This window comes from Hibiscus syriacus, unplaced genomic scaffold (genome assembly GCF_006381635.1).
Source record: "Hibiscus syriacus cultivar Baekdansim isolate YM2019G1 unplaced genomic scaffold, ASM638163v2 tig00008386_pilon, whole genome shotgun sequence".
In the NCBI taxonomy this organism is placed as follows: Eukaryota; Viridiplantae; Streptophyta; class Magnoliopsida; order Malvales; family Malvaceae; genus Hibiscus; species Hibiscus syriacus.
Window position 1 is genome coordinate 352,039 of NW_024062163.1, and position 26,499 is coordinate 378,537.

At 35.1% G+C, this 26,499-nt stretch overlaps 4 protein-coding genes and 1 pseudogene across 5 annotated transcripts; 4 read left to right on the forward strand and 1 right to left on the reverse strand.

The window, feature by feature from the left end:
- Positions 1–1,977: 1,977 nt before the first annotated feature.
- Positions 1,978–4,304, reverse strand: LOC120202280 (transcription factor bHLH121-like). Its single transcript, XM_039202720.1, has 6 exons — positions 4,023–4,304; positions 3,778–3,899; positions 3,237–3,364; positions 2,664–3,143; positions 2,356–2,542; positions 1,978–2,222 (listed from the first exon to the last, which is right to left on the reverse strand). The coding sequence occupies exons 1-5, from the start codon at positions 4,157–4,159 to the stop codon at positions 2,381–2,383; spliced, it is 1,029 nt and encodes a 342-aa protein (XP_039058651.1). The 5' UTR covers positions 4,160–4,304; the 3' UTR covers positions 1,978–2,222; positions 2,356–2,380.
- A 5,580-nt stretch (positions 4,305–9,884) lies between these two features.
- On the forward strand, positions 9,885–12,615 carry LOC120202281 (protein XAP5 CIRCADIAN TIMEKEEPER-like). 2 transcript variants are annotated; one of them, XM_039202721.1, is made up of 12 exons: positions 9,885–10,095; positions 10,199–10,264; positions 10,381–10,445; positions 10,536–10,648; positions 11,015–11,093; positions 11,201–11,277; positions 11,380–11,441; positions 11,577–11,708; positions 11,815–11,868; positions 12,092–12,157; positions 12,252–12,326; positions 12,430–12,615. In XM_039202721.1, the coding sequence occupies exons 1-12, from the start codon at positions 9,925–9,927 to the stop codon at positions 12,478–12,480; spliced, it is 1,011 nt and encodes a 336-aa protein (XP_039058652.1). In that variant the 5' UTR covers positions 9,885–9,924; the 3' UTR covers positions 12,481–12,615. The 2 variants fall into 2 exon arrangements, with proteins under 2 accessions (XP_039058652.1, XP_039058653.1); XM_039202722.1 differs by lacking the exon at positions 11,815–11,868 and having other exon boundaries at positions 12,430–12,614.
- Positions 12,616–14,065: 1,450 nt separating this feature from the next.
- Positions 14,066–17,420, forward strand: LOC120202282 (translocon-associated protein subunit alpha-like). Its single transcript, XM_039202723.1, has 8 exons — positions 14,066–14,206; positions 14,803–14,961; positions 15,058–15,108; positions 15,282–15,370; positions 16,177–16,254; positions 16,500–16,703; positions 16,808–16,879; positions 17,103–17,420. The coding sequence occupies exons 1-8, from the start codon at positions 14,125–14,127 to the stop codon at positions 17,244–17,246; spliced, it is 879 nt and encodes a 292-aa protein (XP_039058654.1). The 5' UTR covers positions 14,066–14,124; the 3' UTR covers positions 17,247–17,420.
- Positions 17,421–18,447: 1,027 nt separating this feature from the next.
- Positions 18,448–19,178, forward strand: LOC120202283 (peptidyl-prolyl cis-trans isomerase-like). The gene has a single exon (XM_039202724.1). It carries the CDS (start codon positions 18,479–18,481, stop codon positions 18,998–19,000), a length of 522 nt encoding a protein of 173 aa, XP_039058655.1. The 5' UTR covers positions 18,448–18,478; the 3' UTR covers positions 19,001–19,178.
- A 2,934-nt stretch (positions 19,179–22,112) lies between these two features.
- On the forward strand, positions 22,113–25,137 carry LOC120202240 (annotated as a pseudogene).
- Positions 25,138–26,499: the final 1,362 nt, after the last annotated feature.

Genomic DNA, 26,499 nt, shown 5'->3' on the forward strand with positions numbered 1-26,499 from the left:
ATCTTAACTCTAGATCGCATTTGATACTAAGAAGTGAATATTCGTGAGACAAATCAACCAGGAATACCAGAATGACGTTATTATATGACTAAATTGAACTGAAAGAAAGTACAATATGTATCCGAAATTCATAAACGTCTGAATTACTCTGGAAAACTCTGAAGTAATCGGGATAGACATGATTGCTAAATGAACTAAGTAACCTCAATGACTGAGGATTAAATAAGTGATTTGGATGAGTCTGGAAACATTGTTGAACTTACATGATGAGTTGTCCTTATGGGTCATGAACCATGAATCAAGTACGCTAGTATTTCCTGATATCGTTGAAGCGTGGAAATGAAATAAAGACCATTGGAAGATCTATTCAGAGATGATTACGAAGATGATTTATGGACAATAATTGTTAGTATTAAAGAGTGAATACCCTGGAAAGGTAACAAATTGACGGGTCGACATGCATTAGTTCTGAGAGTTGTTCAATTCGAACTGTTCGATAAACCGATCGATCAACATGAATTGTAAATGTCTGGAATCTCTGTTTCTCCTTTATTAGCTCAAATCACTTTGATCATTCCTAAACGTTTTCCTGATGCACATGAAAACATAGTGGGATTCTAAAGTATCAACCTTAAATGCCTGATTAGATATGTTAGTAATTGATTCTCTTCAATAGGGCCTTGTTCCTGGAATTCGATCAAATTGCACAAGTTTCATGTTATCCATACTGACAACTACAAAATACCTCTGAAAAATATTTGGATTTCTCTAGTGTGTTCCTTATATATTAATAAATTATTTTATTGTTTTTAACATGAGGTACACTGAAATCTATGGTTACTGTTTTATGGATACATCAACTTAATGGTGATGGCTTATGTAATTGTATCACGGTATAAATTGTATCTTGGAGATACTGATTTGTAAAGTACAGCTCTGATCAAGCTGGAAAATTTTTATGGACCTAATGTGACTCTTAGGTAGGCTCTACGACCCTGAGATCATTTTCGGGTAGGCACTGCGGCCCTAAGAAGTGTTCTTAGGTAGGCTCATGGCCCCGAACTTTCTTGTGTAGGCTCTCAGGCCCTAAGATGTTCCCTTAGGTTAACTCTTTATATGATAGTTTTAAACTACGAGTTTAAAAAGCTCCACTACAGTATGATTTATAAAATTTACTGAACCATCATTTGATTAGTGTACCTATTATGATTTTATCGTATTGTTGGAACACACTAGACATCCTATTCGATATCCTGAAAATGTCATACTATGAATGCTTCTTATGACCTAAAATCTTCATGAATTCTACTCGATGAACTATTAATGGAACCCCAGATTATCCCGAAAACCGGTATACGTCTGATTCAATAAGAAAATCATATGGCTTTCCATTTATCTGCATGTCCTATAGCATTACCTAGTAGTTCTGTATTACTTAGCTTTCTGAAGCTCACTCTATTACTCACCATTACAGGTTAAAAGAATTGTATCAGTGTAGCTATCGACATCAATAAGGAAGTACTTTCGGCGTTGCTTGCAGAGAATGGTACATATGATTAGGGGGCATGTAATTGTATTTTGATTTATATGCGAGTCTGAAAATCTGTTTTATTTCTACATACTGATAAATCATTTTATAAGTTATATTTTTTAATAAAAGTTTTAAATTTTCCACCATTTTTACAGTGGGTCGCTCCGATGGCCCTAATGTGACACTCCAGACTGGATCGGATTATCCGTATCGGCCTGAGGGGGTTACAAATATTCTCCATATGGGAACCTAAGCAAGATATGTTTAACCATGTACAATATTGCTCAAAACAAAGCTTGCATAAAGCGTCCAACACAACTAGATTATTCTTCGTAGCACGAAACAGATTAATTTTAACAGATATTATAGAACAATGGTCAACATTACACACCAGCAATCTAGGGGTTTCATCAATACTTTTCTACTAGGAATCTAGGATATCAGCATTGAGAAGAAAAAAAATACTTTTTCCAGTTTTGAAATATTTGAGAGACAATCAGAATGTTCAAAGTGCATACTTTACATAAATGGATTACATAAAAACCAACTATCAACCTTTACAACCATCAGTTCCAACATTGCTTTGTTAGTTCCACCGAAATTCTATTCCACCACAGAAGGCGCGGCGCAGAATATATTATCACCACCATCCTTTCCATGTCGAGAAAGTGAGATTCAGGACAAACTCAGCCTAGAATTCATAACAGTAATTCCAATTGATAAAGTTTGTGGGAAAATAATTAGATTGTCAAGTGGACGAGAAATTAGGAACTACTAGGGCATAGAATAAAAGGAAAACAGGATGTGCAGAAGTTGCAAACAACCTGGCTCGGGCATTTGTCAATTGTTTTACCCATCTACGTCATCAGGCTTTGTTCCACCCACTATGCTATTGGATGAGCTATCCCGTACACTATAAGATGAGGAGCACCTACTTGAATAACTCCCTTCTGTAGTACTGTCATCTTTCCTTAAAGATTTCTTCATCCTTTTTTGGCCTGATGATAAATCCTGCAGATGTACACCATTAAGTCAGCCATGCACTCTAACTAATATGTTAAATCATATAATGGAACAATACCCACTAGGACTGCCACAAAGCACAAACCAAGCAATAACACTCTAAACAAACCTGATCTGCCGTAGAACCTGGTGTTTTTAACTCGAGCTCAGTAGCGACATCATTTGAATCCACAGTTTTTCCAGTCTTGCTCTCCCATGAGGACTTGTTTTTTGAATCTTGTTTGCCTGAACCATGGGAATGGCTGCTTGGTTGTGCAGGTGGAGCAACAGGCTGTGCTGACTGCTGTTGAGCCATAATATTAGGAGTCATGTATGGGACAAAAGTGGAGCAGGGGCTATGAATGATCCCCGGATTTTGATTCCCATAGAAAGGAAATGGTTGCAAGGACGGATGCATAGGAATGGCTCCTGGAGGAGGCATTGCCATTGGTACTGGATATGGATAAGGAGGGGCCATGACAACTGAGCGATCCACAGTGGCCCATGGAAACACAGTCCCGACTCTCTGCTGGTATTGAATATTAAGATTATCGATATCAGATTTAAGAGATGCCTTCTCTTCTTTGAGATCATTCTTCTCCTGTGTCAACTGCTCCAAAAGAAAGAAAAGACCATGTAAAATCCCCATCAGAAGTTTTGCAGATCTAAGAACCATAGATAAAGCCAAATAGACAGGGATAACCTCACGAGATTCTTCAGTCAGTGTAACATACTCTTCTTTCAGCTTGGTGACCTGAGATGTAAGGTCCTTCAGCAATTGTATTGTATCAGTAAGGATGGTTGCTTTGTCATTTTTAGGCCTATCAGGATCTGGATTGTGCAAACAAATAAGCATCCCCCTTCAGAATTTTTATAGGGAAAGATAAAAATAAAACTATAACTGTATATCAAGTACTAATACAGTGAAAACTGTTTTTCACACAGATATGAACTAAGACTTTCACCAATAATACCAGGGGGGGAAAATTAATAGTGCAAAAAACCTGGAAGCATTTACTAGCAATTTTCCAATCAAATTTCATGGGCATTAGCATTCTGCACGATGAATTAAAGCTCAAGGACTCAAACCCAATACTAATAATCATATGCAAATAAAGACCATAGCTTCAAATCAAATTGTGGCGATCAAATTATGCAGGTGCCCAATTTCATAATTTAGTACCAATATTTTTCTTCTGGCGGGGATATAAAGTGATTGTTTTAAAGGAAAGTTAAAAATTAACCGAGTGCATTTCCCAACTCAAGGAAGTGTTCATTGAGACGGTCCCTTCTTAATTTCTCACGGTCAGCCTTTTGAAGTTTTCTCGCCGCGATACAATCTTTGGGTTCAACTTCAACCCTTTGGCTGCCAAAAAATAGCATGAAATCAATTTAATACAATCAAATAACTAAAACCCGCCAAAAAATTAATCGTTGTGGAAGTTAAAAAGAAATGAAAAACGAAAATTGGAGATAAGAAAAACCTAACCCGGATTTGGATAGGGTGTGGGCGGTAGAGTGAAGGAGTGGATCGATGGGGGCTTGACGGAACTCAATGACTGAAGGATTTGAGTTAGAAGATGGAATGGATTGAACAAAAGCAGAATCGCTCGTGAGTTGATCCATGATTTGAGATTGAACAGAACCTTCACAAATTCACATCTAATGTCTATTCTTGGCTCTTATTTTGCCTTTTGATGATTGGAAATCCACGCACGAGAGCATAAAGCCTTTCGTAAACCATATATTCCGTCGTTTTGTGACGCAAATGAAAATATATTGGAAATTTGACTCATTTTATATCGATGGTCTCTACACTGCACTAGAGTAAAGGATTAAATACGTCATTGCCCCCTAAAGTATGTTATTTGTATCAATCAAGTTGTCCCCTAAAATATTTTTTCTAGACATTTTACACTTTGAAGTTTAAATTATTACTTCATTTGTCATAGAGAGTGAATTCCATTAAAAACAACAAGGATAAATTATATATTTACCTACTCAACTATTTTCATGGTTCCATTTTGATCACAATTTTTTTTTCAAAATCATCACTAAATTTAAATTTTTTAAAACTTAAGTTTAATGATGATTTTGAAATATATATATAATTGAGTGACCAAAATATAACTGCATGATAGTTAAATGACCAAATATGTAATTTATCCATATATTTTTAATGGAGTTAAGAATTTAGGAAAAATGAGATAACGATTTAAATCTTAAGGGTAAAATGTTTCGAAAAAATATTTTAATTGGCAACTGTTGAACCATGTCTTATAATGTTTTGATATAAAAATTAAGGCAAAATATTTTTGGACTTGATTGAATTTGTTCAAAGTTTTCAAAAATAATTCAGAGTCCATTAAACTAGAATTTGAGAACAAAACAAGTCTTCTGGGTATGTAGTACCGATAATGATCTTACAGTATCGATATTATATGAACAATACCAATATTGTTCATGTGGTATTGATACCAAAGGTAAGAGAAGTATCGATACTCTCTAGGTAGTATCAATACTACCAGTTGTTTTCCAAATTGCTTAAATTCCAGAATGCAAAATAGGTATTGATACTCAATGGGGTACCGATATTACTTTACATAGTGATATTGATACCATGAAGCATAGTATCGATACTGGTCAAGCCCAACGGTCTTTAACAGCTAGTTTATTTAAATATTATAAAGGTAGTACCGATACTCCTGTCCTGGGCAGTTTTATTTTGCAGAAAAATAATCCCCAACGGCTCCAAAACATCCCAACGGCTATAAACGACCACAAACGCATTCCAACGTATAAAAACAAGTTGATGACACTTGAAGAAGATTTGAACACCTATCCAAGCAATCAAACACAAGAGAAAAGCTTTTAATTCTTTTTTTCATTTATCTTGTAAATATTAGTATTTTTTAAGCTTATTGCAAACCTTTCAATTGTTTTTTAGTGAGCTTAAATTTTTTTTGTAAACACCTTCCTTTTGAGAGGTTTACATTTCTTGTTCCTTTTGTAAAGGGGATTGGTTCTAGCTTAGCCTTTGAAAAGCTAGGGAGTTGTAAAGGTTATCTCTTTGCCTGGAAAAATAAAGAATAAATTAGTGAATTTGTTAGAAAATCTTAAGTGATGAGCTTAGGTAGTGGATGTAGACTTGGTTGAGAAGTCGAACCACTATAAATCCTTGTGCAAATTGTTTCATCTTTTTACTCCTTACTTCCTAAACTCAAAAATCCAACTCACCCCCTCTTGGAAAATTATTCGGTTGTTCAATTGAGCTTCATTGGAATCCCAACAATTGGTATCAGAGCTTGACTCATTCCTTGAGACGATCCTTGAAGAAGCTCTATCCATTTTCGAGACAACCAATAAGATGACTTCCACCTCCTGCTCGTTCCACATGGAAGACTCCCAACAGATCGACAAGCCTCCATACTTTAATGGAGCCAACTATCGTTATTGGAAGAAATTAATGAAGCTATTCATCCAATCCAATGATATTGATGCATGTGAGATGATGAGAACGGCTACTCTTCTCCAAAGAAGAAGATGAAGGAGTGGAGTGCCCAAGAACTGAAGAAATGTCAACAAAATGCTAAGACCATGCGCATGTTGTTTTGTGCATTTGGTCCCGATGTTTATGAAGGAGTTTCTTCTTGTTCAAATGCCAATGAGCTTTGGAATAAGCTTAGAGGAATTTCATGGTGACAAGAAAGAAAAACCACCAAAGGTAGTGTGCTTAATGGCTCTTGGAGAGCCCAATGTATCTTCTAACTTTAATGAACCTGATTCATATTCTTTTGATGAGTTACAAGATGCATTTGATGAATTATTTTTGGAGTTTGAGACCATGAACTCCAAATATAACAAAATGATTTCAAAACTTAAAGTTGAAAACGATTTTCTTTTTAGAGCAAAAGTTGATTTTGAAAAACAAAATGAAATTTTGAAAAAGGATTTAGAGCTTTAAAAAATAAAAATTGAAAATTTTGAAAAAGAAAGTTTTGATTTAAAGGTTAAGCTTGAATGCTTAACAAAAGAAAATAAAATCATTTTAAATAATTCATCTAATTTCATAATGACAAAATGCTTACATTGTCATTATCATGGTCACAAGGAACATACTTGTCCTTTAAAGAAAAGAAAACATTTTAAAATTAAACAAGTATGAATTCCTAAAGGAACAATGGGCATTGAAACTAACGTTCAAAGATCTAAAGCAAGTTGGATATCAAAATCCACATAAATGTCTCTTGTAGGTGTATGAAAGCGATGGTGATGAAAGTGAAGATATTCAAATGTTCTACCCACACTTGAAAAGGAATGGGTAACCTCTAAGCTCAATGTTTTTGTTTTGATTAATTGGTTGCCTATTTGTTGTATGTATGCATGAATTTTGATTTTAAATAATTTTATGTTTTTATCTCATGTATGTTAAAAAGTGTATTATGATGGACATTTTAAAGTTTTAATGATTTTTCATAATTTTTAGTTCATCATAATGATTTTTGGTCAAAATTGGTTTTAATGTTTGTTTTACAAATTTTAATTTTTGACCTTAATTTAAATGTTTATGTATGTGATTTACTGCAAATGATATCTCTCTAACAATTTATATCAAGTTTTCAAATGAATAACATTTTTGGATAGCTTTATGCACATGCACTTAAATACAAAAATTGATATTGCATAAAATATATTAGACTTGGATATATTGAATTTCATGTGCTACTAACATGTTGTTCATCTTTGTTGAAATTCAATGTCTTTAAGTGTCAAGCTTTTAAAGTCAAATTTTTGTTTGGAATGCTTTTATTGAGGGGGAGCTTTGATTTTTCAAATGATTTTATGCTAAAATTTATCACTTACTCTCCATTGTTATTTTTGAACTTTAAAGTTGAATTATTTTTTATAACAAAAAGGAGAGAAATATGTTTGAAAAATTCAATTTCTCAATGAATAAAGGGGGAGCTTTAATATTTTCCAAAAATTTATCTTTTTCATTAAATATTTTATTAAGGGAGAGTTTTGCCAAAACAATTTTTTCAAATGTTTTGTTATATTAAAAAGGGGAAGATTGTTGAACCGTGTTTTATAATGTTTTGATATAACAAATTAAGGAAAATATTTTGGACTTGATTGAATTTGTTCAAAGTTTTAAAAAATAATTCAAAGTCCATTAAACTAGAATTTAATTACCAAACAAGTCTTCTGGGTACATAGTACTAATATTGTTCTTACAGTATCGATAATCTATGAACAATATCAATATTGTTCATGTGGTACCGATATCAAAAGTAAGAGAAGTATCAATACTCTATATGTAGTATTGATACTACCAGTTGTTTTCCAAATTGCTCAAATTTCATAATGCAAAATAGGTACTGATACTCAAGGAGGCACTGATACTACTTTACATAGTAGTATCGATACCATGAAGCATAGTATCGATACTGGTTAAGCCCAACAGTCCTTAACGACTAGTTTATTTAAATATTACAAATGTAGTACCGATACTCGTTAAAGGAGTACCGATACTCCCTGTCCTGGGCAATTTTATTTTACAGAAAATTAATCCCCAATGGCTCCAAAACATCCCAAATGTCTAGAAACGACAAAAAATTCATTCCAACGTATAAAAACAAGTTGAGGACACTTGAAGAATATTGGAACACCAATCCAAGCAATCAAACACAAGAGAAAATCTTTTAATTCTTGTTTTTCTTTCTCTTGTAAATATTAGTTTTTTTGAGCTCACTGCAAATCTTTCAATTGTTTTTTAGTGAGCTTAATTTTTTTTTTGTAAACACTTTCTTTTTTAGAGGTTTTTTTTGTTTACATTTCTTATTCTTTTTGGAAAGGGGATTGGTTATAGCTTAGCCTTTGAAAAGCTAGGGAGCTGTAAATGTTATCTCTTTGTCTTGGAAAAAAAAAGAACAAATTAGTGAATTTGTTAGAAAATCCTAAGTGGGGAGCTTAGGTAGTGGATGTAGACTTGATTGAGAAGTCGAACCATTATAAATCATTATGCAAATTGTTTCATCATTTTACTCCTTACTCCCTAAACTCAAAAAGTCAATTCACCCCTCTTAGCAAATTATTCGGTTGTTCAATTGAGCTTCACCGGAATCCCAACAACAACTCAGTAAAAAGTGTATAGTTTAGGGGTCAATGGTGCATTTAAGCTAAGATGAAAATGTTTTGTTACTTATTTAGTTAGGTTAAACTACATATTTATGAACTAAACTATTACTTTTATTTTGTTTTGGCACTCAAACTTTATTATTTTTTCAAAATCATACTTAATGTTTAATTAGGTTTCAATTTGGTACCTCACCATTAAAAATTTAACTAAATTATTGGTGTGATATTTTTTTATTGGCAAAAAGACACTCAAGGTCCTTGAACTTTCCAAAAAAGATCAGTGTGACCCTTTGACTAACGATTTCCGTCAATGGCCACATTAGGCTCTTTTTTCAAGTTGGAGGGTCACATTTATCCAAAAAATAGGATAAAGGCCACATTGGTTTTTTTTTTTTAAAGTTTAGTGACCTCTAGTGCCTTTTTGCCTTTTTATTTTTTAATGATAAAATTGTATTATCTTATAGTGACACATCAATATTACCTTAAATTTTTAATGTTAGGTATCAAAATGAAACCTAAATTAAACTTTATGTATGATTTAAAAAGAATAATATTTAAATACCAAAGTGGAATCAAAATAATAATTTATACACTAAAAATATAGTTTACATATTTGTTTGTGGTAAACTTTTAACATATAAGATCTTATCTAGTTAATATTACGGATAATGTGCTACTTGTAAGTTGTAACAAATAAATAATTAATTAACTAAAATTTTAAATTTAGAAAGAATAATATATCTTTTAATCGAACTCATAATTAAATTATATAATTCTATTTTACCTTTCATTTTTGGGTAAACTACACAATTTTAGTGCTTTAAATATAATTTTTGTTTTTACTTTTATTTCATTTTAATCATATAATTATTTTCTGAAAATCATGTATAACATTTAATTTTAATATTATTTTGATCACCAACCATTAAAAATATTAATGGTGATGACGTAACATCATAAGATAATCTCACATCATCATTGAGAAAATAAAAAAATTCACGTAAATAGTTATGTTAATTTTTTAACAATATTGACCAAATATGAACCGAAACATAACATTAGGTATAATTTTGAAAAAAATAGTTAAATGATCAAAATGAAATAAAAGTGATAGTTGAAATACTAAATATGTAGTTTACCACTTATTTTTTCTCTGCATATCGATTGAACAAAAAGCCAAATAGGGAGTAAAAGCGCTCGAGAGAGGGGGTCAATAAACCCAAAGAAAAGAAGAAAATCTAAAGAAGCCGAAGATGTCGGGTATGGGAGACGGGTACGTGGGCACGGCCCAAGATGCGGTGAGGATCCGACGATTGCAGAAGCAGAGAGAGGCCGAGCGCCGCAAAATCCAAGAGCTTAAAACCAAGTCCGCCTCCGGTAAGGACCAATCCGGTCTCCTCCAATTCGGCTCAAGTACTTCCGAGGTCCGCCTCCTCTCACAACCCTAGGGTTTTATTTTTCCATCCCTTGCTAGTCCTAATACTTCCATTTGATCCATATTTCTTTCGTTCTTATTTGTTTCTCTAGATTCTCGACACTGCTTTTAAAAAAGAAACGGTTGGTTTGGTCACGAGAGAGCAATATGTCGAGAAGGTAATTTTGTTTCTGAATTTGGTTAATTCTTCAAGGCTTCATTCCGTTTGTATTATTCATTTGTTCTTTTCAAAAATAAGGTGCATTAACTCGAATTTCTTTTGCTACTTTGATAGAGAGTTAACATCCGAAACAAGATCGAAGAGGAAGAGAAGGAGAAACTCCAGAAGCTTAAACAAGAGTGAGTCTCATGTATAATATATATTTTTTAATTTTTTCTACGAATTATGTTCCTCTATTTAGTTGATTCGTTATTGTCTTGATATTGCAGAGAGGAAGAGCTTCAGCTGCAAAAGCGTAAAAAGAGGAAGGTTAAAGGGAATTCTAGACTATCTTTTGCTGACGATTTGGAGAATGGAAGTGAAGAGGAAGATGCTGAAAACAGTGAGAAATGATTTTTTTCCCTTCTCTTAAAAATTTATGGCAATAGTTTTATGCTTATTGCATTATAATTTGTTCGTATCAAATGTACAAATATTGGTGGATGCAATTAGCTAAAGATGCATCAAAGGTAATGGTCTAATTGTTCTTTTGCAAAATCTACCCGCTCAAAACTCTTTTACATATGCTCTGTTCCGTTTATCGATTATGTTCAGAGATCTAGAATTGTTTTGTCTTAACATTTGTCTGGCTAAGTGATATCAAGTATTGCATGGACAGACCCAACCCAACGATATGAAAGAATGTTGTTTTTCAACTATTAACTGTAAATGGTAATAGTCATTTTACTAGTGACATTTCTCTGTGCAGAAAGTCCAGAACAAAAGAGTTTTAGTCTTGGGAAATTTGGCAAAGATCCCACAGTGGAAACAAGCTTTCTGCCTGACAGGTGACATTTCTCTCTCTATATGCTTGTCTGGTAGCGTGCCATGCATTTATATGCATGTAGTGTTGGACCCAACATTTGAGCTTAGACTTGATGAGGATAATCTGCAGTGAACGGGAAGCAGAGGAACGAGCTGAGCGTGAAATTCTGCGAAAACAGTGGATTGTTGAACAGGAGCTAATTAAGAGTATGCTTTGTCCTGAGATTTTCTTTTTGGACATGGATGCGTTAAATATGGTGTCTTGACCTCTCTCTCTCTCTTTTGTGTGTGTGTGTGTGTGTTTTTCAGATGAACCCCTTGAAGTAACTTACAGCTATTGGGATGGAGCTGGGCATAGACGAGTGATCAAGGCAAGTAAAACTACCTAAGCAAAATTTATCTATTTGAATGCGCTTTAATTTCTAGTTCCTTTTTTAACGGGAAAAAAGAAAAGAAAAAGATGACCATCATTTTAATTGTTTCTGTTTTTTTATTTTGTTATTTAGGCACGTAAGGGTGATACCATAGGAGAATTCCTTCGAGCAGTACAGCAGCAGCTTGCACCAGAGTTCAGAGAGATTCGGACAACTACAGTGGAAAACCTGCTTTATGTAAAAGAAGATCTTATCGTTCCTCATGTGAGTTGAACATAAAATTGGTTTTCAATTACTGCAATATGTTTAATGCGCTAAATGAATACTAACCCATTTAATTTCATTTCTTTTCATTTTTGTGAAAGTTCAGCAACATAGCTTCTATGAGCTGATTGTTAATAAGGCGAGGGGCAAAAGTGGACCGGTAATACTCTCTAAATTTTCCCGTGTATCAGTTGTCATATCTTAGGTCTGACGAGTAGTATATTTTACTGCACAAAATTGTTTTATTATTTACATCGAATCTGAGCCAAAAACGGAGAAGTTAACATCAGTAGTTTTCAGTTCAAATAATTTTACACCTTAGTCTTGATAGAGTTATCATCAATTGCTTATCAATGTTGTTTGTCCCTTTTTATTCAAAACAGCTTTTTCATTTTGACGTGCATGAAGATGTGAGAACAATAGCCGATGCTACAATTGAGAAAGATGAGGTATTTTTCCGACCTCTTATAGTTGCATGAAGAGTTTAAAACTATTTGTATAGCGTGATGCTTAATGAAACCCATTTCGTTCGATCATTGACAGTCGCACGCTGGTAAAGTAGTTGAGAGGCATTGGTATGAAAGGAACAAGCACATCTTCCCTGCATCAAGATGGGAGGTATATGTCTGTTTATCACCACTGATGCAATGGAAACTTGTTAGAATTGATGTGATATGTTAAAGGATGAAGACTAAATTTTAGTGGTTTTGTACAATGGCAGATATATGACCCAACTAAGAAATGGGAGCGCTACACCATCCACGGTGACTGATGATTGGTCTTATGCTTGTAACCGGGCGTTTGAGTGCATGGGAGGACCTCATTGTACTTATATTTTGATGGACTTTGTTTTGTTAACGTGGTACCTACTGCCTTACTTGTGCTTTAATCTTCATCTTGTATCTCACATTTTTATACTTTATAGATTAGATAAAATCTAAAGGTTTATGCAACGGCTTTTTTTTTTTTTTGAATTGTTCGATGGATATAAATCGAAATCACTCGGGAATAACACTTGTACCGGCAAGGCTCTTTTTCAAGTACATGCATGACCCATTCTAAATATTTTCTATTTCCCAAGACTGGGCAGTATATTATTTAGGCTAAACTACGTAAATGCTTCCTGAACTTTTAGATCAATTGTATTTTGGCTTCCAAACTTTTAAGACTTATAATTTAATCATTGAATTTTCAATTCGCTTTCACTTTTATCATTGTCGTTAATTATTGTCAAAAAAAAAAAAGTTTTAAGGGACAAGTTAAAGTCATCTTCTCCCTTCCAAAAATATTCACAAAATTGCATTATTCCAAATTGATAGTCGTTCCTCATTTTTCCATCATTTGTATTGTTGTTTAATTGTTTTTCCATTCAAAAAGATTATTGTATTATTTCTCTTCTTTCTCTCTCTTTCGATTCAAACTCGTCGGAAAAAATTTCAATCTCCTCAATTTTCTTTTTTGGATAAATCAGATTTTATTATCCAAAGAGCAATGTTCTGCTACAAAACCAATCAGCACCAAAAAAGACTATTAACAGCCTAATTACAAAATCAAAGATTGGTTAGACTATACCCCATGCATTACAAAGATTATAATTAATACTATCAAGTCTATTAATAAAATCAAACTATAAACTAAAACATTTTGATCTGTCACTGAAAATTGTTGGATCAACTTAGAATCAAACTATATTAATCTTTTGACTAATTGTAATCTTTTTATTGTTGAATTTTGATCAACGATCACTTTGTTCATTGAAAACTCGCTAAGATCGAAACGAATAATTTTCATTTCCTTTCTTTACTTCTTTGTTTGTTTTTCTCTGTGTTTAGCTTCCATTGTGGTTATTGTTGTGATATTGAAGGAGAGTAGTGGTGGCGACTTGAGTTTTGGTTGGTTTGATCGTAGTTGGTGGTTGTGACTTGTACTTGTGGTGTTCGAGACTTAGATGAAATGGCAGTGATAAATGATTCATCAATCGTGAAGAAATGATGAAATTCTGAAGTATGACAAATGTTCTGTTTAATGATACAATCAAACGATGATATCGTTGATGTTCCAAATGACGGTTGCAAGGAGAAAATTTTAACGTATCATGCTAGCTTTTATCTGCATAAACTACCGACGGTGATTGTAGTGAAAATTAATAACAAGTTTAGCGACTATATTGCACGTTTTATAAGTTAAGTAACCAAAATGAAATGTTACTATAAATTCAGGGACCATTTATGAGTTTACCCTATTATTTAAGCAGCCTTCGACACAAAACGTTTGGCTTTGATCATTCGTTCAGCTCTGTTATTCGGGTCTGATTTTATATTTGGCGCAGCCAGCCCTTATTCATTAACACACAGTTCTTACGGACCGATCATTTCTCTCTTTTAAAACTATTATTATTTCTTTTCGTTAACGACATATGAAACTCCCGAAGATGGCTACGAAAAGTTTCAGGGCTTTTTTCTTTGCGCTACTCCTCGCCGCCTCTCCTCTTCTCCAAGGTCTGTAAATTGTTTTCCAGATCTAAATCTATTATTTTCCATTTAACATTAATCTGCTATTTGTGCTTACATGTTCTAATGTCACTTTGGGATTTTCCTCTTGCATTCATACGTGCGATTGTTTTGATTTGTTGAAATGAGTTGCCGTTCTATTCGTTCTCTTTTAGTGTGTTTTTTTAATATATTTCCCTTTACATCCATGTGAATTGATTTTCTTCTCTCTCGATTTATGATTCGATAGTGTGAATTTGACGTGATTTCTTTGCGTTCTAACATGTTTGCATTGCATACCCCGACATTTCATTTTCCTTTCGATAATTCGATACCTTTTCCTCCGTGACTTCACCGGTTTTTATAGTTTAGTTTACCTTTCTTTTTCTGCTCTAAGAAATGCCAACAAAAAGCCCCTCTTGTCGAGTACTTTTTTTTTTTGTGAGAATGCTTGTCAACTACTTCTGTGTAACATTCTTGGAGTGGTATTTCCCGATTTACATTTTTTTGTTACATTATCTTTATTTACCTTTTGTTGAGAGATAAATAAACTATCAATGTTGTTTTAAATTATGTCGTGACATGGATTTTCATTTCTGTGATAGTCGCTAGGGGTCAATCAGAAGCAGATGTTGTTACAGAAGTTGTTGATGGAGGAGATCTTGGGATTGTTGGTGAGGATGTTCCAGATACTGATGGTGAGAGATTTGGCCCAGCTCCGGGAGTTGAAACTGTATGCCTTTTCCCCAAAAATAGTGCGAAATGTAAGAACATTTTTGATGTCATGATTTTGGAACTGATTTACATTTTTTTATTGGTAATGGTTAAACTCTCTTCATTCTTTTTTCTCTATTGGGCAGTGGTTGCTGCCGGAGCAGAGACTGAACTTTTAGTTGGGATGGAATATGTTGGTAATTAGTTTTTCTTGACAACTTTACTGACTCTTTTTACAATACATTTGATGTATTATGTATTGAAATAGATTGATTTATCCGTCCTTCATTAGCTAGGCTCAAATGCTAGCCACTTTTTCATTAGCCATGCCAGTCCTCTCTTATGCTTACCATACTTTTTAAAATTGCAGGGGAGTCACCTTTAAAAATCATTACAATCCAAGCCAGTGTTCATCTCCCTTATGATCATCGAATGCTTGTTCAAAATCTTACAGCTCATGTAAGCATAGGTTTTCATAATATTGCTCTTGTGATATTTTCAAATACTCATGCATCAGTAGCCAGCTCAGTTTCCATTTTGATTAATTTCTATAATTTCCTAACTTAAAAATTTTACATTATTGAATATTTTTTCCATTTAGTTTTTACAAGTTAAACTAACATCTCTTATTTTTACCCTTCTAGATCATTATATGCTTGCTTTTCCTATTTGTTGTCTACATGGTTAAAAGGCATTTACTAAATCAAGCATATTCTCTTGCTCGTGGTATCTTTATTGAACGTCTTATACTATTTTAGGTTCCCCGTGCTACTGCTTACCTACTTTAATGAGCTTTAACAGTGATAATGGAGTTGATTATTTTTGCTGATCCTAATTAATTTGAAGTATGTTACATGTATGTTGAACCTGCATTTAGATCAGTCTAAGAAACAATGGTAGTGTGTCACTATTGTTGATTTTTCTGTATCTTTAACTTTAGGTGTGGACCCTACATTTATTATACTGGGCATTTCAATACAGTTTAGATATCAAGCTCTACTTGGTCACCGTTGCAATTGTAATCTTGTGGTGTTTGTTTTGACTATTCTGTGGTTTATGTTTTGAGTTTTTGCTTTCTTTTGTATTTTACCCCAAACCCTATAAAATGGTTGTTGCATCATTTGAAAAGGATTTTAACCTTCTTTATTGCTATAAAGTTGATAAAACCTCTAATCTATAAGTTTTACGGTTTATGTTGTTGGATTGAAACTGCCTTCATACATGTGCTGTAGATTATGTAACTAAAAATGTGTTGTTAAATATAGGTCTTCAACAATGCGACTGTATCCTCGTCAGTGCAAGTTACTTTCCCATACATGTTTGCTGTTAGCAAGTACTTACAGGTAAATGATTCCTCCGGGGGTTGTATGCTTAAGAACTGTATACAAGGCTAAGGAAAGGAATGTTATAAACAACATAACAACCTAAAATGTTATGAAGAAGGTTTGAATCCGAAAACAAAGTAAGAAAAAAATTAACATTTTGTTTATAACATTTAGGTTGCGCCTTTCCTTAGCTTTATATTAAGCAGTTGTACCGTAGAAATTCCAGTTGTAGTTAAGCTCATATGTCTAAAACTTTGATGCAGCCTGGAACTTTTGATCTTGTGGGTACGATTGTCTATGAAATTGACCAGTACCCCTACCAGAATACATTCTACAATGGTACCATTGAAGTTGTTGAGGCTGGTGGATTTGTCAGTGTTGAGTCTGTCTTTCTTGTTACCCTTGGGATTGCACTTCTTGTTCTCCTTGGTTTATGGCTTCATGGTCAATTTCAGCGTATCACCAAGGTATCGTAATTGTGCCACCATCAGTTATATCGATTTATTCTAGTAAATATGTATTTTTGTGTGGAGTAAGTCTGATGTGTTTGCGTTAATTATGTCATTCTTAGAAAACTAATAAGGCTCCAAAGGTGGAAGTCGGGACTCGGAATACTGATGCATCGATGGATGAATGGCTTCAGGTTATGACTTAGCTTATGCACCGTCATTTACTTCCTATAATTCTCTATTGCAGTTAGTGTTTTTCTTTTCAGTCCATTCACCCTCGACTGCTCTTATTATGGACCTCTGTCTTACATATATAGGACATCATGAGTTTGTTGCATACTTCACTAATCTATAACAATCTTTTTACTCTCTTGTTGAATCCCCCCCACCCCCCGTTTTGTCTGTCTTAATTTTCAGGGAACCGCATACACTCAGTCAGCTGCCAAATCAAAGAAAAGAAGTAGATTGCCGATGCTTATGAAGTCCAGAGAAATTCGAAGTGAGGGCGCTAGTAGTTTGAGAATTAGGCCACAGGAGAAAGGACACACCTTGCAGTTGTAGCATGTGAAAAATTCTTCCCTTCTACCATTTTCTTTTTACCACATCTTGTTTTCACGAGGATGTTGAAATCAAGCCATTTTGAAAGTCTGGAGATCTGATTTTATCCATGAAACTTATCGCATCGGCTGCTATATTACTTTTGTGTACACGAGAATTACCGTATTTCGATTTATAAAAAAAAACTGATAATGTGCTTGGAAAGCAGTCAAATATGGCAAGAATAATCAACTTGTGAACATCCTAAAACCATCCTTTGGGTTTTGTATCCAAATTCTGCAGTGCTGGGTCTTTGTTAAACTCTGGTTTGTTTTTCTGTACAACCTAAATAAACTGCTAGTAGCGCATGAAATTTAATTCAATCGTGTTTTCAATTCTTATTACCTATCTCTGCACATAACATAAAACCACATATAGACAGGCCCACATCTTTGCATGTGAAGGATGGTCATCTTACGAATAAAAAAATGCCCTATGGTTATCCAATTAATGACCTGATATTTGACCTTGTCAAAAATATTGCTTTAACTGCCTCTACCCTACAAGTAATTTAGAATTCTTCATTATCATTTGCGGTTTGTAAATTTATATCATCCACAATCCATCGTATCATCGACGGATTTATGGTTATATGTTAAAGAAGTAAATTTATAATTTATTAGAGAAGACGAATTAATTAATAATTTATTAGAGAAGACGAATTAATTAATAATTTATTAGAGAAGACAAATTAATTAAATTTTATGGGACAAAAATAGATTATCAATAAAAAATACAACAGAAAATATCTAAAATATATGAAAATTTAATTTTTTTTCATAGATGACTGAGGCCTCAATCCACCATTGCTTCTCACCAAACATTAAGGTGCATAAATCGTAACAGTGTCTATTCTAATGAAGCGCTTTTATCAGTGGACTGGTAAAGTTCAGAAGGCCCATCAAAACTCCTGCCATTCTATTACTTTGAAGACCAACGGTGTCGTTTTGCTCCCCATCTGCCAATACCGATAAAAACCATATGCCTCCCACCTCCCTCGGATCCCAATGATTAACCCTAGTCGAATTGTAAACCTTACGCTGGTTAATCTTTCCGCGTCAGAGATTAATCCACGTGTCTATGTCTTAACGGTCGAGATCCTTCCTCTTCCTATATAAACTCCTCCGCTCTCTCTCAAAACCCAATCTAAACATCGCAGCAAAAAGATCCTACTCTTTTAAAAATATCTCAGTATAATGGCTCCTAATCCCAAGGTATTCTTCGACATGACGGTCGGTGGTCAGCCGGCCGGTCGAATTTTGATGGAGCTCTTCGCTGATGTCGTTCCTCGCACCGCCGAGAACTTCCGTGCCCTCTGCACCGGGGAGAAAGGCGTCGGGAAATCTGGCAAACCCCTCCACTACAAGGGTTCATCTTTCCACCGTGTGATCCCCAATTTCATGTGCCAAGGAGGTGACTTCACCGCTGGAAACGGCACCGGAGGCGAATCCATCTACGGATCCAAGTTCGCCGACGAGAATTTCATCAAGAAGCACACCGGTCCCGGTGTTCTCTCAATGGCTAATGCCGGACCCGGAACCAACGGATCTCAGTTCTTCATCTGCACGGCCAAGACCGAGTGGCTGGACGGAAAGCACGTGGTGTTTGGACAAGTGGTTGAAGGCATGGACGTTGTTAGAGCCATCGAGAAAGTTGGGTCCAGCGGTGGAAGGACATCGAAGCCTGTTGTGATCGCTGATTGTGGACAGCTTTGTTAGGAAAGAAAGCGTAAAACTTGGTTGTTTAAACTGTTGTTTGATGTCTAGAGTTTTTGATATCCGTCTTTTCATGCGTCTGTTTTGTTTCTTTCTGGGTTCGGTGGTTTCCGAGGAGTTGCAATATGTAGTTTTTATGATGAACTACCATTAAATAAGATACTCTTTCTCATCATCAGATATCTTTTGCTGCTTTCTTTTGAGCTTTTGTGATGATAAAGATGAAATCGGGTAGCCCTCTGGCGTAATCCGAGGTTTTGTATTCGGTCACCGTCGTGAAATATTCGAAGTCCCGGTCAACTGTGGAAAAAATGGATCTTTTAAGATGAAATCTAAAGACTGTCAGCAAAGTAGAAGTAGACAATAAATACAAGACAAAAATTGCATTAAAAATATCCAGTTTGTCCATGAACTTTTGGTTTTTGAAGGAGATATCTCATTATTCTTTTAAAAAAAATTTATAAAGTTTCACTGTGATTATTTTGGTAAATTGAATTAAAAATATCCAGTTTATCCGGTCAATTATGGTGAATTGATCAACTTTTAAAATTTATCAAATAAGTATTAAATATATTTTATTAAAAAAGCTTAAGGATCATTTTTATTCTTTTAGTAGTTTAAATTTATTATTTTTATATTTATGATATTTTTTTTAGAGAAAATAACCTCAGTGACCAAAAATCTCAGATAATATACGATTTTGATCAACTTTTTTTGGATTTACGAAAATGACCAACAAAATCGCAATGCGATCTCTAATTCGCATTGCGATCTCCACTATCGCAAATTCGCGTTACAATAATTGAAAATCGCGTTGCGATAGTTGAAAATCGCGTTGCGATTTTCCATTTCGCGTTGCGATAGTCTACAGTTGTCGTTACGATTTTTCAAATTCGTTGCGATAGTCTACAGTTGTCGTTGCGATTTTCCAAATTCGTTGCGAAAATCGCGTTGTGATTTTTCATTTCTCGTTGCGATTTTCCAGTTCGCGTTGCGATAGTTGAAAATCGTGTTGCGATAGTCTACAGTTGTCGTTGCGATTTTCCAAATTCGTTGTGATAGTTAAAAAAAAAGATTTTGTTTCTTAAGAATTTTCTCTAAAAAGATAGTATCCGCGCGGACGTGTCGAAGACACGTATTACTATGACCACGACCACGACCACGACCACGACCACGACCCGAGACGAGACGAGACGGACGGCGACGGCGGCACGCGAGAGTCCCCCTTGTTCTCTATCACTCAACAAGAAAGTGGGAAAGCCAAGCCTTAAATACCATTCTCAATAGTGTTTCCAATACTATGTGGGATTGAGCATTACCAACACTTGTTTCCAATACAATGTGATTATTCAGGAAACAATTAACAATCATGCACCTTAAAACAACTGAATCAGCAACCAATTGCATTAGTATTATACGATTAAATATGTCATAATTAAAAGTCAATCTACAATCAATCGCGATTATTGCAATTTTAAGCAAAACATTCAAAAATAATATCACTATTTAAGGCTCAACCCCACGTAGTATTGGGAACAAGTGTTGGTAATGCTCAAATCCCACATAGTATTGGAAACACTATTGGGAATGGTATTTAAGGCTTGCCTTTCCCACTTCCTTGTTGAGTGATAGAGAACAAGGGGGACTCTCGCGCACCGCCGTCGCCGTCCGTCTCGGGTCGGGTCGGGTCGGGTCGTGGTCGTGGTCGTGGTAATGGTAATGGTAATGGTAATGGTAATACGTGTCTTCGACACGTCCGCGCGGATACTATCTTTTTAGAGAAAATTCTTAAGAAACGAAATCTTTTTTTTTACTATCGCAACGAATTTGGAAAATCGCAACGACAACTGTAGACTTTCGCAACAACAACTGTAGACTATCGCAACGAATTTGGAAAATCGCAACGACATTGTAGACTATCGCAACGCAAAATGGAAAATCGCAACGCGAAATGGAAAATCGCAACGCGATTTTCAAATATAGCAACGCGAAATGAAAAATCGCAACGCGATTTTCAACTATCGCAACGCGAAATGCAACGCGAATTTGCGATAGTGGAGATCGCAATGCAAATTAGAGATCGCATTGCGATTTTGTTGGTCATTTTCGTAAATCCAAAAAAAATTGGTCAAAATCGTATATTATCTGGGATTTTTGGTCACTGAAGTTATTTTCTCTTTTTTTTTATCAATTTAGCTTTTTAAATTTGATTAATTGCATCAATATATAGGGTTATGATTTAGAGTTTAAGGGTTATGATTTAGAGTTTAAGGATTATGATTTAGGGATAGAGTTATAGAATGATGCAATTGAACAGTTTTGAGAGTTAAATTAATGTGAAAATATAATAAGGATCATACAATATAAAGTACAATTCATGAATCTCATTAAAAAAACTCTCTAAGCAACGAGAAAAGTAAATAGAGCAGCAAGAGAAGCATCATTTCAGAAGAAAAAAATATGAAGAACTTCAAAATCAAATTGAAGCTATGAAGCAGATGATGCAGCAGTATCAAACGAAGAATTCATTATCCTAGGTTTTTATAAGGTTAATGTTTTGTCTATGTTATTGAAAAATGTTGAACAACATTATATTTAACTGGGATGTTTGTAAACTTTGACTTATTTATGTTTTTATGTATTATTACTTAATTTGAATTGTAATTAAATTTAAGATGGTTAATGAATATTGTTATAGGTTAAATTTGGGTAATATAAAAATAATAAGAAGATATGTTGAAAATCAATTTCGATTAACGACGATTTATGGGCAAAACGCCACTAACGGAGTGCATATTTGGCGGCGTTTGTGCTTGAAACGTTGCTAATATCAAATTTGTTACGGCATTTCTGACTAAGAACGCCGCTAAATAACAAACATGTTGCGGAAAACGCCTATATATATCGAACTTGTTGCAGCGTTTGTGCCAAAAAAGCCGCTATATAGCATGACCTTTAGCAGCGTTTTATTATAGAAACACCGCTACATAACCTGACTTTTAGCAGCGTTTATTAGTGGAAAACGCCACTAAATGTTGCAATGTTTGTATTAACGTCGTTTTTTTACTCCGACAATATTTTTAGCGGCACTTTTAAATGCCACTATAGACCAATTATGCTAGTGAATCCATATATCTTTGCAATTGTTATTCGAGCTTTGAAAGATGGTTTTAGTTGTGACCCTAAGATCGAAACCGTGCTTATGGTAGCTTACAGTAAGTGCCATGAAAACGCTGGAGAAGAAGAGAGTGGGAAGAAGTATACAACTACAATTTAAGATATATATTATATTTGTTAAAAACATATCAAGTTATTAATTTAGCTTGATGGTTGGGTATTTAATATTTATTTTTGAATGATATAGGTTCTAATCCCATGGAAAACAATTTATTTTCAAATGATTTTAACAAAATGACGTCGTTTTGAGAGGGAACAACGTCACAACACTGAGATACCATGTCGTGCCGTTAAGCCATTAACGGCCGGGTGATATAATTGCAGTAAACATAAACGTCAGTGATAAAATTAAACATCAGTGATATTTTGAATCTGAGCTTAAAAGTAAGTGATATTTAAAGTAGTTAACCCTTTTTATAAATACCCAAAGCAATTTGTGAAGGAGAAGGTCCTCTATGTCCCGGGAGATTGATCCACAGCCTGAGGTTGCAAATCAAAGAATACGTGTTGGGAGACTGTCTAATATGTGGCATCCACCACCGCACATGCTTTTTTGGGGTTTTCCACAATTTATTGCTTTTTGCTGATATTTTACATAAAAAAAACAGTGAAAACACATAATAGTAATGGTTTGAAATATAATCGGTTTCTACCAAACTTCTAAAATGCACCCATTTTAGCAATAATGTCAATGATTACTTAATAAACTGTCAATTTTCACTCTCTTTTCCTCCCTGGAAACCCATAATTATCTGCTTAATTTCATGTTGAATGGTGGGTTCATCACTGTTGAGCACCACCGCAACTGTTATCTATATTCAGGTTAAAGTGTGAGCAGTATTGCTTCTGAGATATGTGGACTCATCTCTGTGACATGTTGTACTTCCCATAAGAAGAGAACAAGTACCACCTCCGTCTAGTAGGTATATTCAGGAACGAGAATATGATTTTTTAATTATGGAATAAACTACTATATTATAAATGGAATATAAAAAATATTTAAATTATATAATTTTTTTTTGAAGTGATCGTTCCGCCAACTCATCCGAGATATATCTATATGTTCATGTGTTGGCCCTCCTCCGCTCCTTTTACCGTTTAATCATTAAAGTTGGGACCAGAGAATAGATGGATATTCTGGGAACAATCACTTTACTACTACAAGTCTACAACCACCACTTTTCCGCTACATGGTTTTAGATCTTCGTTTTTGAGGTTAGTGTTTGTGAAAATCCACCATTATCTTCTGATACGTGCCTGTAAGTGCATTTAATGGTCTCCGAAACAGTAACTTAGATCTATCTGCTCTGCAATCAATGTGCTAGCCTTTCTGGTATGTACGTTCCTATACTTCAGAAAACAGAAATTTCAAAACAACTCATTAATGGAAGTAGTTGAGGGTTGAAAATGTGGGTTATTTACTTAACCTTGCTAGTGCAGATGTACATCCTTTGGTGTTGGTACAATTCCATCAGTTTTCACTTTTATCATCTTCCTGCTTTCAGGGATTTGGCACACAAGCTTCTGTTCACATCTTTGCTCATTTTTGCAGCAGCCATTGATGGGACACAGGCTGCTGCCATGGTCTCCGGTGCAGTCTTCTGCGACCAATGCAAAGACAGCGAGAGGTCCCTTTTCGATTATCCCCTTTCTGCTAACGTTCGATTCTATCTCTGCTCAGTTGTTATAGAATAGATAGCTATTTGTTGATTGCAACTAGTTTTATCGTCTTTGTTCTCAATTAATGTGCTACTATATAAGCAGATGGTACGAAGAACCGCATATCGATCGATTTCCGTCTCGAAGGAATGAAGGTCACAATTACCTGTACTGATGGTGATGGACAGGTGACAATGTCAAGGGAAGAGACTACAAATGTATTTGGAACTTATGTGATGGGATTCGATGGTACACCAGACTTAAGTAACTGCAATGCCCAGGTTTCGGGCAGTGGAGAAGGGTCGAATGACTGCGGTGCAGCTCCTGGTCCTGCCCAGAAACTTAAGATTTATGTTCAGGATGTTTGGCATGGAGATTTTTGGGGTGGATTCTTTGCTTTCTGAACCTGCTCAGCCCATGTCGTTCTGCCCAAGGTCATCCGACCCTGTGCCTGCACCTGTAGTAACACCTAAACCGCCTTCTGGACCAGCACCACCGACAGGGTCTCCTCCGACTTTCAGGCTGCCTTCATTGCCACCATTGCCACCATTGCCTCCAATGCCACCGTTGCCCTTCTCCGAAGCATCGGCTTGTTCACATCAGTAAGTACACTTAGATCTGAATATCAATAGGGCCAATTAGCACATAATGTAAATGGAGTTAAGACGTACCCGATCTACTTGTGCCATCGGGATTGATCCCGTGCTCCAACATACACATGCAAGCTTACATTTCATTGCTAGCAAGTAGCAATGCATATTTGCACTTTTTGTTAAAATTCATGTGAGCTGAAAACTTCAAAGCTGACAATGACAGATCAGACTTGAGAACTTTTTATCAAGCTATAGTTTCCCAATTCACAGGAATTTTAAGTCACAGTTAGTTGGCCGGGAGTAATTCATCGAACTCGGACAAAGTAATCAATGATTTTGTTGCGGATTTCTACTTTTTCAGGTACTGGACAATGCCGGAGTACAAATGGTACTGGAGGGTATTGAACCCCGAGTAGAAGGTTTCTGTTATTTTCTGGCCACTTGCTGCTAGTAGATATGGAATGGATATGAGCCTACGGGAAAGCCTGGAAGGGCGAGGAGACCCCTACAAGACTCTGCTAAGGGAAGCCACAACTGCCCTTCTCAACTCCTACAACAGTTCAGTTCCCATACAGTTCAGTTGGTGTTGTTACACATACGAATTGGGCCCTTATGAGTTCAACCCGAGGCGTCCTTATCACTGCTTTACGGTTCATAAGGGATAAGCCTGGCTCTGGCGGAATCACCTGCAAGTTAACTCCTTGCGAATGATCTTCCATTGTTTGCCAATGCCATTGCTTTCTTTATTAATAATCAATTAGTAGCTCTTAATTCGAGATTTATATTCAGTTATTTTGACTGTCATACGAGAGTGGTCTAAAGGATGTAAAAATTGTTGAAAAGTCAAGATAAGTGGCCAAATTGATGGTCAAACTATTTGGTGCAAATAATTGAAAAAAAATTGTTAGGCACCGAAAGTTTGGATTGAAAAACAATTCCACCTAAAATGTTGAAATATGGATGGTAAAACTATGCAATTTGTCATTGTACTTTAGGGTATTTACAATATTAGTCCTTAAGCTTCAACTATAAATACCTTAGCTCATTTAGCTTCAAAATCATCCCAAAACATTCTAGCTTTCTTCCAATACTAGAGAGAATTTAGAGAATTTCTTGAGAGTTGTTTTCTCCTTTTTATCAAGAGAGAATTATCATTGTTTTCTCCTTGGTAGATCGAGAGAAGTTGTAATTCTTATTTTCTCATAGTGAAATTCTTCTACCGTTGCCCGTGATTTTTATCCTATATTATTTAGGGGCTTTCCACGTCAATTTTGTGTCTCTTTTATCTTCATTTTTATTTTCTCAAATTATTAGTTGCGATTTTGCTCTATCCGATAGTCGTCTTCCGCAACAATTGGTATCAGAGTCAGATTAAAGTGTGTAATATCTACTTATTGTCTTTGTGGTTGCCACCAAAAGGTGGATCCTCCAACATAAGAAAGTAAGAAGGTATTACCCATTCTTTGAAGGTTCCAGAGAACTATTCACGATAGTGAAATAGTGGGAGCTATCCGTAATAGAAGCTATGGCAACAAAATTTGATATTGAAAAATTCAATGAGAGAAATTTCTCATTGTGGAAATTGAATATGAAGGTCATCCTGAGGAAAGACGGTTGTCTAGCAGCTATCAGTGAAATACCGATAGATTTCACAAATGACAACAAATGGATCGAAATGGATGAGAATGCTATGTAAAATTTTCATCTAGCATTAGCAGATGAAGTATTGTCAAGTATTGAGGTGAAGAAGACAACTAAGGAGATATGGGATCATCTCACCAAATTGTATGAGGTCACATCGCTATGTTGTCTTTGGTATGGATTTTCTGCATATCTACCGTCCCTTCTTCCACCTTTTCACGAATGAAATGGTACTGAACTCGTATGTGCTTTGTCCTTGAATGAAATGTTGGATTCCTTGCTAGATGCAAGGCGCTTTGACTATCACAAAACAAAGAGACATACTCTTGATTGTGTCCAAGCTCCTCCAATAGCATTTGCAACCAAATTGTTTCTTTACTGGCTTGTGTAGCTGCTACATATTCGGCCTCTGTTGTGGATGCAGCCACAACT